Below are 14,967 nucleotides of genomic sequence, written 5' to 3'. Positions count from 1 at the left end.
TTTTTTGGAATTAGTGTGATGTAACACTAACAAATGAGATTATTATTCTAACCTCGTCATAAAGCTACATGCTGCTATAAAAGAAATAATTTGGGGAAACCTGTCAAAAGGTGTGTGCCTGCTCCACAGTAAACCCCCCCCCACCCTGCGCATTCCTCACATGCTGCAGTGAGGTGTACACAAATGTGGGTTTGCAATATTGCCACATCCTGCTACCTTGCCCCCTCAGATTTCTTCTTCTTTCTTTTCCGAAATCCTTTCATGGAAAACACTTTGCTGCTGATGATGATGATGAGGTAATTTTTGCTGCCAAGTCATGGTTTGAAGGACAGTCAAACTAGCCTGTGGAGGTGTATTGAGTGGGGGCAAAATGTGTCATTTTGTGTGGGGACTGTTGAAAAGGAGGGGAGTATTCTGGGTGAATACAAATCTTTACGATTTGTATTCACCCAGAATACCCCCCATCCACTGTACACTATAACACTAAATATTAATCAGAGAACTGACCTCAGCTTCTTATATAAACTTGTTGGTCAGATTGGTGCATATCTACTTTCATAGGTCAACTTTAATTGATATATAAGGAAGCCTTCACTAATGAAACCCATACTGGGTTTGTGAAAAAATTGAGAAAAGTGTTAAAATGTTTGTTTTTTATTAATTATGTTTTTCAAATTCAAAGACTGCGATCCTTTTAAGTTCAGATGTTTTATTAGTCTAATAACTTTAATATTATTCTACTATTGTTTGCAAAGCTGGGCCTTTTTAATGCATGGGTGCACCCAGAGGATGCCAGGTGCCTCTGCCTACTGGGGGCCTCACTTGTTGATCTTAAATTTTTAAAAGACCCTCTGTCCCATATATTATGTTGCGGTTGAAAGCACAGCAAACACGGAATATAATGATATTAGAATAATGTTTTTGTCTTTCTTTAAATAAACTCATATCCACCTTGACGTGGTGATGGAGCATAGTTTCAAGTAGCTCTTTTAATACATAGGGTTAGGAATGCAACTAAGAGAGACCCAGTAAAATATTAAAACAAAATTTAAACTGAATAGCGGCCACATTTGGAAATTCACCAGGGGGCCTGAGAGTTCTTAAAACTGCCCTGTTGCAAAGTATCACTCGCTTAACCTAACAAGCAGGATGCTTACTAAAAAAAAAAAAAAAAAAGAGGATGAGCATTTTTTTTCTTCTTCTTCTTCTTCTTCTTTTTTTATTATTGTAACTTCTCTTGAAAAAAAAAAAATTAGGATATGATTTTACTATTGAATGGTCCCCAGAAGGATACTTAAAGTGCACACAATATAGATAGTGTCAGCTATACTTCCTTGAAAGGTGCCTCTGTAGCCAGGTGGGAAGGAGCAGCAGTGCATATCATGCTTCTTGATTAGACTGGGGTTCAAGCCCATCGCCACCAAATACGGAGGATGTGAAAACGTCAAGGAATGGCCACTGCATATTCCCGGAGCAATATGGCCTTAGTTGCTAATTCTCCTAAAAACCAAATAACAAACAAACAAACTTCCTGGGAAAAAAAGTATATTCTCCAAATTTAATCCTGATCATTAATGAATAGGAATGCAACTATCATAAAGGAGCTTCACAATACTTGTCATTTGTCGCTGTATCATCAAGAAGGATCAACCAGAAATACTTTCCTACACATGGTTCTGCATACAGTAGGATCTTTATTATCTGAGCTTCTGTTAACTAAGACAGTCAGCCAAAACGAAAAGAAAGAGAAGAAAAGATTGGTTCAGTACTTACTTTTAAATTGTTTATGCAAGGGTGTATAGTCAGTGTACTCCCAACCAATGCATGAACTGGAAAACAAAAATAACATTCAGATACCTAGATTAATTACTGCTGAAACTTGTGATTGAAAGTGACAATTTTAATTTTATGGAAAGTATAACAATATATGCCTTATGTACATTATAACAGTTTAACATAAAAAAGTGAGAACTTACAGATGACGCATTTAGAACTGTTTTCAAACAGTTTTATTAAATGCTGTAAGAAAATAAAATTGTGAATTTATTATTTTGAGCATACTACATATAATGCACACATTTACATATTACTACACTGTGTTTTGTGTAATAGCAACTTTTTTTTAAATTACTCCACATATACTTTTTATTGCAATTATTTATATAATAACCACTGTACAGTAATAAATGAATCCCAAATCTCTATAAAAAAAAAAGGCAAAAAATGTTTTCTCTCCTATCTGAGGCAGTCTCATTCACCTCGGATAATTGAGGTCCCATTGTATTTTAAAAGATAAAGAGGTATTTCTTTGATTTTGAAGCAATTTTCCGGAGTCTATAATTGCATATTCTATTTATTCATATGTTTAAGATTGAAATATAGTGTTTGTGAACAAGATTGTATAATAACTCTTTCATACAGATTTACTAAACATATGTAACAAGTGAGTTTTTAAGTCTGGTAAAGAAAATTTTATAAATAAATACTTTCAGACTTTTCAAATATTAATTTGTTCTTGATTGCCCAGGCGCCTCTGTAGCCAGGTGGGAAGGAGCAGCAGTGCGTAGCACACGCTTCTTGATTAGACTGGGGTTCGAGCCCATGACCACTGCATATCCCGGAGCAATATGGCCTTAGTTGCTAATGCTCCTAAAAACCAAAACAACAACAACAACTTGATTGCCCATTTTTGTCAAAAATCAAATTGGGATTTCTTTAAATCATAAAAAAAAACAAAAAAACTTGATGTATTACTTTTTTTGATTCAGTTCCATCAGTTTTTGGATCTAAATTCCAAAGAATTTCTTAAATTTCGAGCCAGAATTGGACAACTGTAGCTAACAATTACAATCTCCTTTTCAAAACTGCTTTTTTTAAAAAAAAAAAACTTTGCGAAATCAAAGATTCGGTAATAATCCTCTAAGGAAGCAGTCCTTGTGGTTCCCTGTATTTTTTTTTTTTTTTATTTATGCTGAGTGTGTTACACTTTAAGATTTTAAAGAGCAAGATTTTAAAAACATTTTGGAATTCAAAAGTACATCACCAAGGATGTCAAGATGATGTGTTACACTTCCTTTGCTGGATGTGGCCATCATTTTAGTGTATTTTTTTTTAGTTTTATGATTTCATTTTGAATGTCGGGATATTTCGGTATTTGAATAGCAGAATTACACCTTTCCAGGGATAACTGTTGTACTGGTATGTTATGCTACTTTGGTGGCTAATTTTTTTTTTTTTTTTTATGATATGAAAAAATGATACATTTTCTTTTGTCACTCCCTCCTTTTATTTGCATGCTTATTCCATTCTTTCCTTTTTAGTTTATATGTTCATAATCACCCCCCATTTCATTCATTATAATTGATTAATTATTTATGTTAACTTTTGTTTAGAATCAATTTGCATTCGTTTTGGACCTGTCAATTGACAAAATCTAAATGGAAATTATTATTTTGTTTGTTACATTTTTTTCAAAGTTCAGTTGTTGTTACCTTTATTACTTTGTCCTGTGCCTGAATCATATAGTGACATCCATTGATGTTTTGCTGGTGAGCAGTCAAAGACTGGAATATGATCCTTTTTGGAATTATGAGGATTATAGTGGGTGTGGTACTTCTTCTTTGGTGGGTACAAGCGTGTATCTCCTTGGATGGAGTATTATGTGTTTGCATTTCTAGAAGCAAGTGTCACTAGGTTTTTTTTTTATTTTATTTTCCTATTTTGATTTTATAAATGGTATTTTAGTCGCAAAATCACACCTTGAAAAGTATGTTCAAGAGAAGTTTACAGAGAAGTTTTTCTGATTTATTTTCTGTTTTATTAGCTTAAATTGGCATATTAACTTATTTTCTAGAGTAGCTTTATATTCCTATTTACGATACTTAGTTTAAAGTAACTTAGATAGAGATTTTGTAGGTATTACTTAATATTGGTAAGGGTATCAAATCCACGCATTTACCGTTCGTAAATTGCCGCCATTGTTACGCGATACAAAATATCTCAAACTAGATAGCATATGCTTATTATAGTATAGTACATAATATTGTCAATTAATCAGATAATTAATCTTGTTGAACTTCATTGTCAATTAAATTGTACTTTTAACTATACATACAAATAACGACTTAGGTTACGTAACACATAAATAAATAGTTAATACTTAACTTGATACGGAAGTTATATTAAGCGATTTTGTAGATAACACTCGATACTGAAACATAAATATAGCGTTATAACTGTGTTGGGATACAAGTTTAGGGTTTTAATTTTGTACTGAAATTGAAATTTTATTGAAATTAAATCGAAATCATGACTCAGACCAGAGCAGCAAAGCAAAAGGCTCAAGCTAATGGGGGCACTGTGGCTCAGGGGAGAACTGAGGGGGACAGTTGCCCTCTGAATCACAGCCTTTTAAAATGCACTACTTGCTTGATGTGTGTGGAGTAGTCGGGTACGGGACATGATACTGCCATGGGAGATGTCTTTGTGTGTGTGTGTGTGCGATGCAAGGAGTGTAAGGAAATCAGGCGACAGCTCAGCGCTGTTATGGGCCTATATGGGAGCTTGCAGAACAGGGTGGATGCCCTCAAAGGATTAAAAGTGAGGGGCCCATCAAGCTCTCAGCTGCCCACACCAATGCCAGAGCTTGCACTTGGTCATCACGCTACACAGCGGCAGCCCCCAAGGCAGAATGCGCTGGTTCCAAAAGAACTAGTAGTTGTTGGTGACTATTGTCAGGGAAACGGGAAACGTGCTTTGTAAAAAGGATAGGTGGAACAGGACCAGGGTATGTCTGCCAGAGGCAAAGGTTGATGACATTGTAAAGCGGATATCATCTTTTAAGGGCACAAAAGGTGATATTGTTGTACACGTTGGCACTAATGATATTAAGAGTAGGAGACTGGCGGAATTACTTAACAAGTACAGGTCACTGTTGAAAAAAAGCCGTGAATTAGGGTTGAAATTGAAAGTGTCTGCAATTCTGCCCAGACACGATAGGAGGGAGTATATGATGAGAGTCCTGTCGATCAATTCGGCCCTGGAAAGATTGTGCAAGGCTCAGGGGGTAGAATTTTTTTCAGCCTGGTCTGTACTTGTTAACAGGAGAGACTGCTTCTACAGGGATGGGAAAAACTTATATAGAAAGGGTGCAAGAATGTTTGCTGATGCTATCGAGGCAGTTTTAGGTGGGTCGGAAAACTGCTAGATTGGGGGGATACAAGGACTAATAGATTAACAGTAGACACTGGCAGAGGTGAAAGTGATTCTTGCACTGCTTCTATTGGAATCAGCAACCTGGAAAATGAGATGCAGGATATTTCAGAGACTGCTGGGAATCGTTGGGGTACAAGTAAACACATGGGTTGTGTTAGAGTAGCTAAGAAAAAGAACAGGTGCATGTATACTTGCGTGTACACCAATGCTAGGAGTTTAGTAAATAAATTTGATGAATTTGAGGTATTGCTCAAAACATCAAAGGCAGATATTGTTGGGATTTCAGAGACGTGGTGTCACACAGATATAAGGAATGCAGAACTGGAATTTGGGGAGTACAATGTCTACAGAAAGGATAGACAGGATAGAAAAGGAGGAGGGGTTATGCTATTAGTTAAGAAATACATAAAATCCAAGGAAGTGAAGCCAGTTGACATCGCTGGACAGTGCAGTGTCGAGTCAGTTTGGTGTGACATAAGCATTGGGAGATCAAAATTGAGAGTAGGAATGTCCTAATGACTTTGATGAGTATAATAAGAAACTGTACAGGGAAATAGAGTGGGCCAGTAAATCAGAGAGTCTTATAATGGGGGATTTTAATTTCCCAGATATTGACTGGAATTTGGGGGCTGGTCACTCACACACTAGCAATGCTTTTGTGGATTTATTGGATGATTGTTTTCTACATCAGCATGTTCTGGAGGCAACTAGAGGGAGTAATACTCTTGATTTGATTATCAGTAGTGATTCTTCATGCATTAAGAATCTGCAGATAAATGAACCACTAGGTGGCAGTGATCACAGTGTGCTGAAGTGGGATTTACTTAAAGAGGTAACTACCATTATAGGTAAAGGGAAGGGTTATTGCTTTCGTAAAGGCGACTATGATGGACTGAGAAAGTATTTAAATTATACAGTGAGACCAACTGATGATGTTACCAACAGCAAATTCAAAATGGGACGCATTCAAAGAACTTATCTTGGAAGCTAGCTACTAGGCTTTACATACCAACTAAGAAATATTGTTCAAGATTTAGGCCTAAATGGATGTCAGATGAACTAATGAGACATGGCAGAGAAGAAAAATGCATGGGATACATACAAATTAACACGTGACACAGAAGCCTATGATAGATACAAGTTGATCTCTAACCAAGTTACAAAGGAGGTTAAGCAGGCGAAGGCAGATTACAAGAAATCTTTGGCAAGGAATGCAAAGAAAAACAGCAAAGAGTTCTTTACTTATGTAAACTCTAGAAGGAAGGGGATGAATCAGATTGGTCCACTTGATATCGATGGGTCAACTGTTGATGATACTGCTCAGGTAGCTAACAAACTAAATGAATATTTTGCATCGACATTCACACATGAGGAGTTATTCAGCGAGGGGAATGCCAAAGATGTATTCAACTCTGGCAGTAAGCTAGAGAATCTTGTAATAACTGAGAGTAAAGTGGAGGAGAAATTGTTGAAGATAAACACAAGAAAGGCACCTGGGTGGATGGGATCTATCCAGTTATATTAAAGGAGGCAGCAAAGGAAGTAAGCAAACCCTTAGCCATAATTATGAGAGCTTCCTTGGACTCAGGGGAAGTACCCATGGACTGGAGATGTGCAAATGTGACCCCAAAAGGAGGATCAAAGGCTGACACAAGTAATTATAGACCTGTGAGCTTAACTTCTGTTCCAGGAAAATTAATGGAGGCACTGGTTAAAGAAGCACTGCAGGATCATTTAGACAAGACTTCAGTTATAGCTCAGACACATCATGGTTTTGTTAAGGGGAAGTCTTGCCTGACCAACTTGATTGGATACTATGATGCAGTCACAAAAGAACTGGATGCAGGGAATAACTTTGATATTATATACTTGGATCTTAGAAAGGCTTTTGATACTGCTGCACATGGAAGACTGCTGCACAAATTGGAGCAGTGTGGCATTGGAGGAAAATTGCTGCTATGGATAAAGGGGTGGTTGAGGGGGAGAAGACAGAGTGGTAATCAATGGATACTGCTCATCGTGGACTAATGTTATTAGTGGAGTCCCTCAGGGTTCAGTATTGGGTCCATTATTGTTTTCTGTATTTATAAATGATATTGATGATGGTATATCAAGCTTAATGTCCAAGTTTGCAGACGATACGAAGGTTGGCAGGGTTTTCAAAGACACTACTGACACTATGCTGCTGCAACAGGATCTGGAAAAGTTGAGCAGATGGGCTGAGAGGTGGCAAATGAAGTTTAACATTGACAAATGTAAAGGTCTACATATGGGAAACAGCAACCCCAGAGCAACGTATCAACTCTGTGGTACTACACTGACAGTGGTAGAGAATGAAAGGGACCTAGGGGTGGTTGTGGAGGCAGATATGAAGTTCTCTGAGCAGTGCAGAGGGGCTGCAAGAGTAGCTCATGGTGTATTGTCAATGATATATAGGAATTTTTCTAGCAGGGATAAGGAGGTGATTATTCCCTTGTATAAGGCAATGGTCAGGCCACACCTAGAGTACTCTATACAGGTCTGGAGGCCTCATTTCAAGAAGAATGTAGAGGTGCTGGAACGAGTACAGAGAAGGGCAACAGGATTAGTGAATGGAACAAAGGGGTGCTCTTATGAAGAAAGGCTTAAGTTTTGCAAATTACAGTGTCCGGAGACTAGGCACCAGCGAGGTGATCTGATAGAGGTGTATAAGGCCTTGAATGGTTTGAGCATGCTCAATGCTGATGGGATTCTTCCTCTTGCTCAGAATAATCACCTGAGAGGGCATAAATTCAAATTGAGGAAAGACAGATGTAGGATAGAGGTGCGGAAATTTGCCTTTAGCCAGCGGTTGGTTGGTGGAACAGACTTCCATCCCTTGTTGTGGAAATTGTTAGCTTAAATAAGTTTAAGGCTCAGCTGGACAGGTATTTCGAACGAACAGAGGGGTGAAGTTGAAGTGGTTATTTTTTATTTATTTTTTTTTATTTTATTTTTTTTTTTTATTTTTTGGCCGATGCTCCATAAGCTTGCTTTCTTGCATCAAATGCTTCTACTAATACTAATATTCATACACGTTTTATTAATGTCATTCCAGCATAGTGTTTAATAATTGTTTTTTTTTTTTTTTGTTTTTTTTTAACTGTAGCATTGCTGACATTTGTCTCTCAAAGACTTGTGGAAAAAATGTAAAAAAAAAACAAATAATAATAATAAATAATACAGTAGGGTTTCAAAATATGTGGCCCTGCTCGTACACAACTGCCCAAGATTTATTCTTATGTTTGTGGTTCATTACTATAGCTTTTCCACTTTATGATGGCATTCGGCAACTTGTGAGAAGGGGAAGGGAAAGGAAAAGTTGAAGTCGTAGTAGATGTGCAGTATCAGCTTTTTGTTTGAATGAATAAAAATAATTCTATACTGCTAGATTGATACCTTACGGATTAATAAGGACAATGAGGTGTGTATTTGGCTGTTTTCACAAGTGAAACAGATGCAGTAATGCTTATTGCCCTAACCAGCCATTAAAACTAAAGGCCCTTCATGCCTCACTAGTTTTTTGGTTGCTTATGGAAATAAGCACTGCCATGTCTGCTTTTGTTCCCGTTGTGAGGATGCAACCTTTAGCCTAAACATGGCCTTCCCTAAAAGCTCACCTTTTATGTGGATGCACTCATTCTGGTTATACTTTATTAAGGTTTATGCACATTCAATTTACACAAAAAAAAAAAGTTCATATATACACATCTATGGTTTATAAGCGAATAGCAAAAACGTAGTGAAAAACTTGAGTAAAAAAACTTAGAAAAAACTAAGTAACCTTTCTATAAGGGGAACCCCCAACTTACATGAATTCTCAATTACTCAGTGGTATCAGGATCCTAACTATCATATGCTTTGAAACCTACTATATATATGTAATATACTTATATACTGCTGAATGGGTTAATAACCCAAGAACATGAAATTATAAAGGCAAAATTGATTATCAGGCTTCATTCTTTTCTTTATAACTATCTGTAAGCACCCATTACCTTACTTTTGTAGAGTTACACAGTTGTACATCTTTCTTCATCATTAGACACAGTGTTAGTTTTAAACTGTATGAATGGAAAAGGCATATTACAAATTTCTTAAGACTTTGAACAAATGGTATACATGTTTGCACATCATTTACATTTAGAGCTTTCATTTCTTCCTGTAAACTGTTCCACTCTTTAGGCCCTGAACTAAGAGAATGGTAAAAGTAGTGATATTTTTCTATACAATTTTTCATAAATATTCAGAAAATTCATGTAGTTGTTAATTTATTCTGGAGTCGAAATTTTGCTTATTTTTGTGAATTAATGGTGATGTTATTTTGTAGGTTTAATAATCACCCGGTGTTGAATGATAGGTATCTACTATTAACGTTATTGGGTAAAGGAGGATTTAGCGAAGTACATAAGGTAAGTTCCTTTATACATGTATATATGAGGATGATTCGAACGAAAACTAAAAGTTACATATGAGTTGTTTCAGTGCACAATGAGCAAAACATATATAAATCCTCAGTATAATCCTTATTACATTCTAAATACTTTCTCCAGCACTAAACTAATGAGCGTATATCTCAAGAATTATTATTCTTTTAGCTGATTTTGGAATGGTATTTTTACTGCCATCTGAATCACATTATCTAATGAGAAGTGACATCCTCTGGGAACTTCTTTTGGTGGATAGAAATGCGAAAATCATTCGCTACTTAGTGTGATGAGTACAAAAGATGGGTTAATGCTTCAGGTGAAATTCCAACATCATCTTCATCATAAAGCAAACAGGATCTGGTTGGGCATTGGCATGCTAGAGGAACACATTGCTGAGTGACAGACTTTGATGTTTGTCAAGACTTATTGAACTTGCAGTTGTACTCGTGCATGCAAAGCATTCTCAGCTAATATTCTATGATAAATTTCATCCCCCCTTTTACCCCTCTTACAGATTTCATTTCAGTCTTCATTCATGACTATATTGCCTCTTCCACATTGTAGACTGTCTCCTCAAGAATTACATTAGCAGATGGAGAAGCACATGCACTCAGTAGACTTAAGGAAATAAATGACACAATAATTTCATTATTGTGGGATTGGTAATAGTTCTGGAATGATGTATATAAATAACTATTTTGCCCAATATCTAACCAGGTTCATATGCTACCACAAAACGTTTGCGTAACCCATCATTAAATGTTTAGTTTGGCTGTTGTTGTAATGCTCTTTTTTTTTTACCTTTGTTATAATTTAAGGTAACTTTTTGACTCTCGTTTTAGTCATCCTCATATATTTTTGTCTTTAGATTTCATTAGAGTACTGGTATGGAATTAGCCCTTTAGATACTAAATGTTCATTATAAGCCATACTGTGACAAACAAGCTCACTTACTTCACACAGAAAGTATACACAGTGTTACAAAAAGTGTTGGACACTAAGAAAAAAGACAACAGTAGCTTATAATTTACAGATCAGATTTCATTGTTATGTGGGGGTCTTTGTTTGTAATATGACACAATTATTGCAGAACATTTCTACTGATTTTTGGTCTTTTGTGATAGTGTAGTAGTAGTTTTTCCACTGTTGCTTTAGAGATATCAGATCTGAATAATCATTAATCAGGATAATAGCTAATTACACCTTTATATCTCTATGCTTCTGTACTGATCTATCCATTATTTGCATAGCCAACAATTTGCTGAAAGGAGAAGTAGGTCCCCACAACTTATTCTAGGATTTTAGCCTTGAAATAAGAACTAGTGTACCACAAGAAGTGATGCACTATGGCCTGAGAGTCATTGTGACAAATGTTCTTGAATAAATCTACCAATTTAAGATGTATGTTGATAGAAATATTTTTCCATTCCTCCATCACAACACTTCTATTAGGGCTTTTCCTTACATGTCTTTCCAATTTTTCCCATAGTGAGGCTGCTGAGTTCAAACTAAACTGAGGAGCTAATCCATCTGTCATATTATTCTTCCCAAACCAAGCTTATGATATGGAATATTGTCCTGTTGAAAATATATAAGTCCTGTGTTGTTTTTCTGAATAATATTACCAACTCTTTGGAGTTACCTTGCATGACCTACCTGATCAGTGTTCATGACAGTTTTCTAAATACAGCTCATCCTAGTCTAACATGCCATCTTACAATGTGAGTTTCAAGCTGCAAGTATATTTATTTGACACCCTGTTCACACAAAAATTCAAAGTTATGCACACAAAATCTGCACACCACATGTTGCATATTTTGATTTATTATATATTTTATATGTAAAAATTTATATACAGTTCCTGTATATACTACCAGTAATGCAGTGAGTGCAAAAAAATATGATTGTGTTTCAAAAAAAAAAAAAAAAAAAAAAAAAAAGCTAAAAGGCATTAAATATTGAAATAAAAATGAAATTTTTAAAGTTTTTGCATAAATGGATTCCAACAGATCTTAACTTTATTCTTTAAAAAAACACAGCCCAATACAAGAAGGCTGTCCCCTTCCTCCAATTGAAAAATTAGGCATCAAAAATGAAACAATATTGCTCTTGTGTATATATATATATATATATTTTTTTTTATTATTATTATTTTTTTTTTAGTAATTTTTATTTAATAAATTGAGTTTTAATATTAATTACCAATCTTAGCATATTCATAAAAATATGTTCGAAAATTTAGTAAGTAATGACATTTTATAACTTTTATGCAACCTATTCCTGGCTGTTATATGAAAATGTGCATATCTACTACATGCCATTTTTTCCCTTCCCTAGAACATACATTGTGTGTTATAGCAGGATCAGCTGTATTGAGACTCTGAAATCCATTTGTACATTAAGTCCCATCTTTTGCCTTCCCACAACCTGGTTCAGATTGCTGAGTTTATTTTCCCTTGGCACATCAATTGCAAATGCCACCTCTATCTTTTGAAGCTTTATTTATATCTCTATACTACTACACTGCCCTCTCTAATATTTGCATAACCAACATTTTATATAAACGAATCCCAATGCTTTTAGTGACACAGTAATGATTATGTTACATATAGATAATTTAATTCTTCAAATATCTATATGTCACATTTTAATTTCAATCTGTGTGTTCAGTTTAACTAACACTCTTAATTTTACTTAAATTTGTTAACAGCCAGCATCAAGAAAATTAGTAAATTATTATTAATTTACTTCCTTGCTTGCTGTTGTCTGTCAAAAAAAAAAAAAAAAAAAAAAAAACAAGTAAATTTCATATTAATACGAACTGCAAGATTTTTATTGCAGGTAGGCTTCCTCCTCTGCTTGGTAAGATATATTCTTTAATTATTCAGTCAACTTATTTCTGTTGTATGTTGTTAACATCAGTATTATAATTTTCCTGATTATACATAAATTATGAAAAAGTTATCTTGCCTAATTCCTGTGTTCATGCATTTGTTTATAGATAAATAGATTGCATTATATTCTGACAAATTATACTTTTATTTCAAAAATATCCATTACTCAACCATCTATATTCCTGAAATTTTTTTTAGTTTCCTGGAAGTTTTTTGGAAATCACATCATGTATCTATCCTCTGCGGTTTTGTGGAAAGTTTACTTGTCTTCCAGATTTCAGTCAAGTTTCTGTTATACCTTTCAAATATGGACAACTAAATTTATCAGTATAAGTTCAAAACTACTCTTAGGCACCTATGATCATATGTAGTATTAACAAAATGATCCAAAGAAACAAAGCTTATGCAGTATTTGCTATAAAAAAAAAAACCTGCAGAGTTTTAAAAAAAATAAATAACCTCCTACAAGCTAAACTTAACAGCATGAGCTTGGTATGGTTTAGTTTTCATTTCATTTTGTATACTACACAGTAGTAGCATTTCCATGTATTCTCTAACTCATTTATGCACTTAAATATTTATCTAATTTTCTGAAATGTTTTAAGATAATTCTCCTGATTATTTGCACCCTCAAAAAAATATATTCGTACCTTGCAGCTTATGATGATTGAGTTTTTCTTCAAATATGGTGGGGGTTAGACACCAATTCCAGAATAAAATAATTATCCCAGTTCATTTCTGTTTGATCTTCACCACATAACACTCTACAAAAATTGTTCATTATCAATTTTTTGTGTTGTGATTATCATTAGTTAATCATTGAATTATTTCAAATACAAGCAGCTTTATCAAGTGACAAAAACAAGAAATATTAATAATTTCTTGAGAGAAAGATATATGACTCACATTGATATCTTCACAAGGATATAGAAACATTGTCCAAATTGGTCTTTAATTGATTGAGTTACTGGAATGTTTTTTGTAAAGTTTTATATATAGTTTCAGTAAACTCAATAATTTTTTAACATTTAAAATTTATATGGAGTTTGCTGTTTTTATTTATTTATTTTTTAAAGTGTTCCACATTATGACCTTAAGTGAAGATCCATGTTATAATTTCCAAATTTTGGAGAGCTATGTTGTATTTTTATGTTGAATTTCTTTGAATAAAAATTTATTTTTTAAATAATTTTTAATTGAAGTGCTTGCTTTTGTAACTAGCCCCCTTCCCAGGAAAGATTCCATCACACAGATGTTCAACTGACATTATAGAATTGAACAGCTTTTTTTTTTTTTTTTTTTCTGGGGGGGGGGGGTGACAATAAAATAACATACTTTTAGCAAGTACAAATGAAGAAAATAGTTTCAGAATATGATTTATTGCATTTCATAATGACATAATTTTTCCAGTTCATTAATTACTTATTGAAAGAAAATGTTTGAAAGAAACATTTTGGCTGATGGTCATATTAAAAGTTCTCTGAATTCTTATTTCAAAACTTTGGCAGATGCGCATTAGCATTAGTAAAGGCACATGATGCAAGAAAGCAAGCTTATATAGCATCAGCCAAAAGGAAAAAAAAGTATTCTAATTTCACCCATCCACTTGCTCCAAATGTTTGTTTAGTTCTGTCTTGAATCTGTTTAAGCTATCACCTTCTACAATGACAGATGGAAGTTTGTTTCAGCAATCAACCACACGCTGGCTAACGACAAACTTCCGCACATTTATCCTACAACTCTCTTACCTCAATTTGAATTTATGCCCTCTCAGGCGATTATTCCGAGAAAGAGAAAGAATCCCATCAGCATTGAGCATGCTCAAACCATTCAAGGTGTTATACACCTCAATCAGATCACCTCGCAGGTGCCTAGTCTCCAGACACTGTAATTTGCAAAACTTAAGCCTTTCTTCTTAAGAGCAACCCTTTGTTCCATTCACTAATCTTGTTGCCCTTCTCTGCACTCATTCCAGGAGTTCTAAATCCTTCCTAAAATGAGACCTCCAGACCTGTATACAGTACTGAAGGTGTGGCCTGACCATTGCCTTATACAAGAGGATAATCAATTCTTATCCCTGCTAGAAACATTCCTGTATATTATTGAAAAGACACCATGAGCTACTCTTGCAGACCTTCTGCACTATTCAGAAAACTTCATATCTATCTGTACAATAACCCCCAGGTCCTTTTCATTCTCTACCACTATCAGTGTAGTACCACACAGTTGATACGTTACTCTGGGGTTACTGCTTCCCATAAGCAGTACTTTACATTTGTCAATGTTAAACTTCAGTTGCCATCTCTCAGCCCATCTGCTCAACTTTCCTAGATCCTGTTGCAGCAGTGTACTGTCATTAGTGTCATTAACAACCCTGCAGTCCTTTCTATCATCTGCAAACTTGGACATTA

At 34.9% G+C, this 14,967-nt stretch overlaps 1 protein-coding gene across 8 annotated transcripts in view; it reads left to right on the top strand.

Annotated features, from left to right (window-relative positions):
* Positions 1-14,967, top strand: part of Tlk (Tousled-like kinase) — a 651,915-nt gene that overhangs the window by 532,224 nt on the left and 104,724 nt on the right. For 6 of the 8 annotated variants that reach the window (XM_090383577.1, XM_090383580.1, XM_090383575.1 and 3 more), the window contains 2 exons: positions 9,563-9,644; positions 12,504-12,524. In XM_090383577.1, coding sequence (XP_090239703.1) covers positions 9,563-9,644; positions 12,504-12,524 — 103 coding nt within the window. The remainder of the gene's footprint in view (positions 1-9,562; positions 9,645-12,503; positions 12,525-14,967) is intronic. The other 2 variants (XM_090383576.1, XM_090383574.1) reach the window with 1 other exon arrangement.

The sequence above is a fragment of the Mastigoproctus giganteus genome, chromosome 10 (assembly GCF_048544385.1).
Source record: "Mastigoproctus giganteus isolate SK-2022 chromosome 10, ASM4854438v1, whole genome shotgun sequence".
Taxonomy (NCBI): domain Eukaryota; kingdom Metazoa; phylum Arthropoda; class Arachnida; order Uropygi; family Thelyphonidae; genus Mastigoproctus; species Mastigoproctus giganteus.
This window is presented reverse-complemented; position numbering and strand designations above follow the sequence as displayed.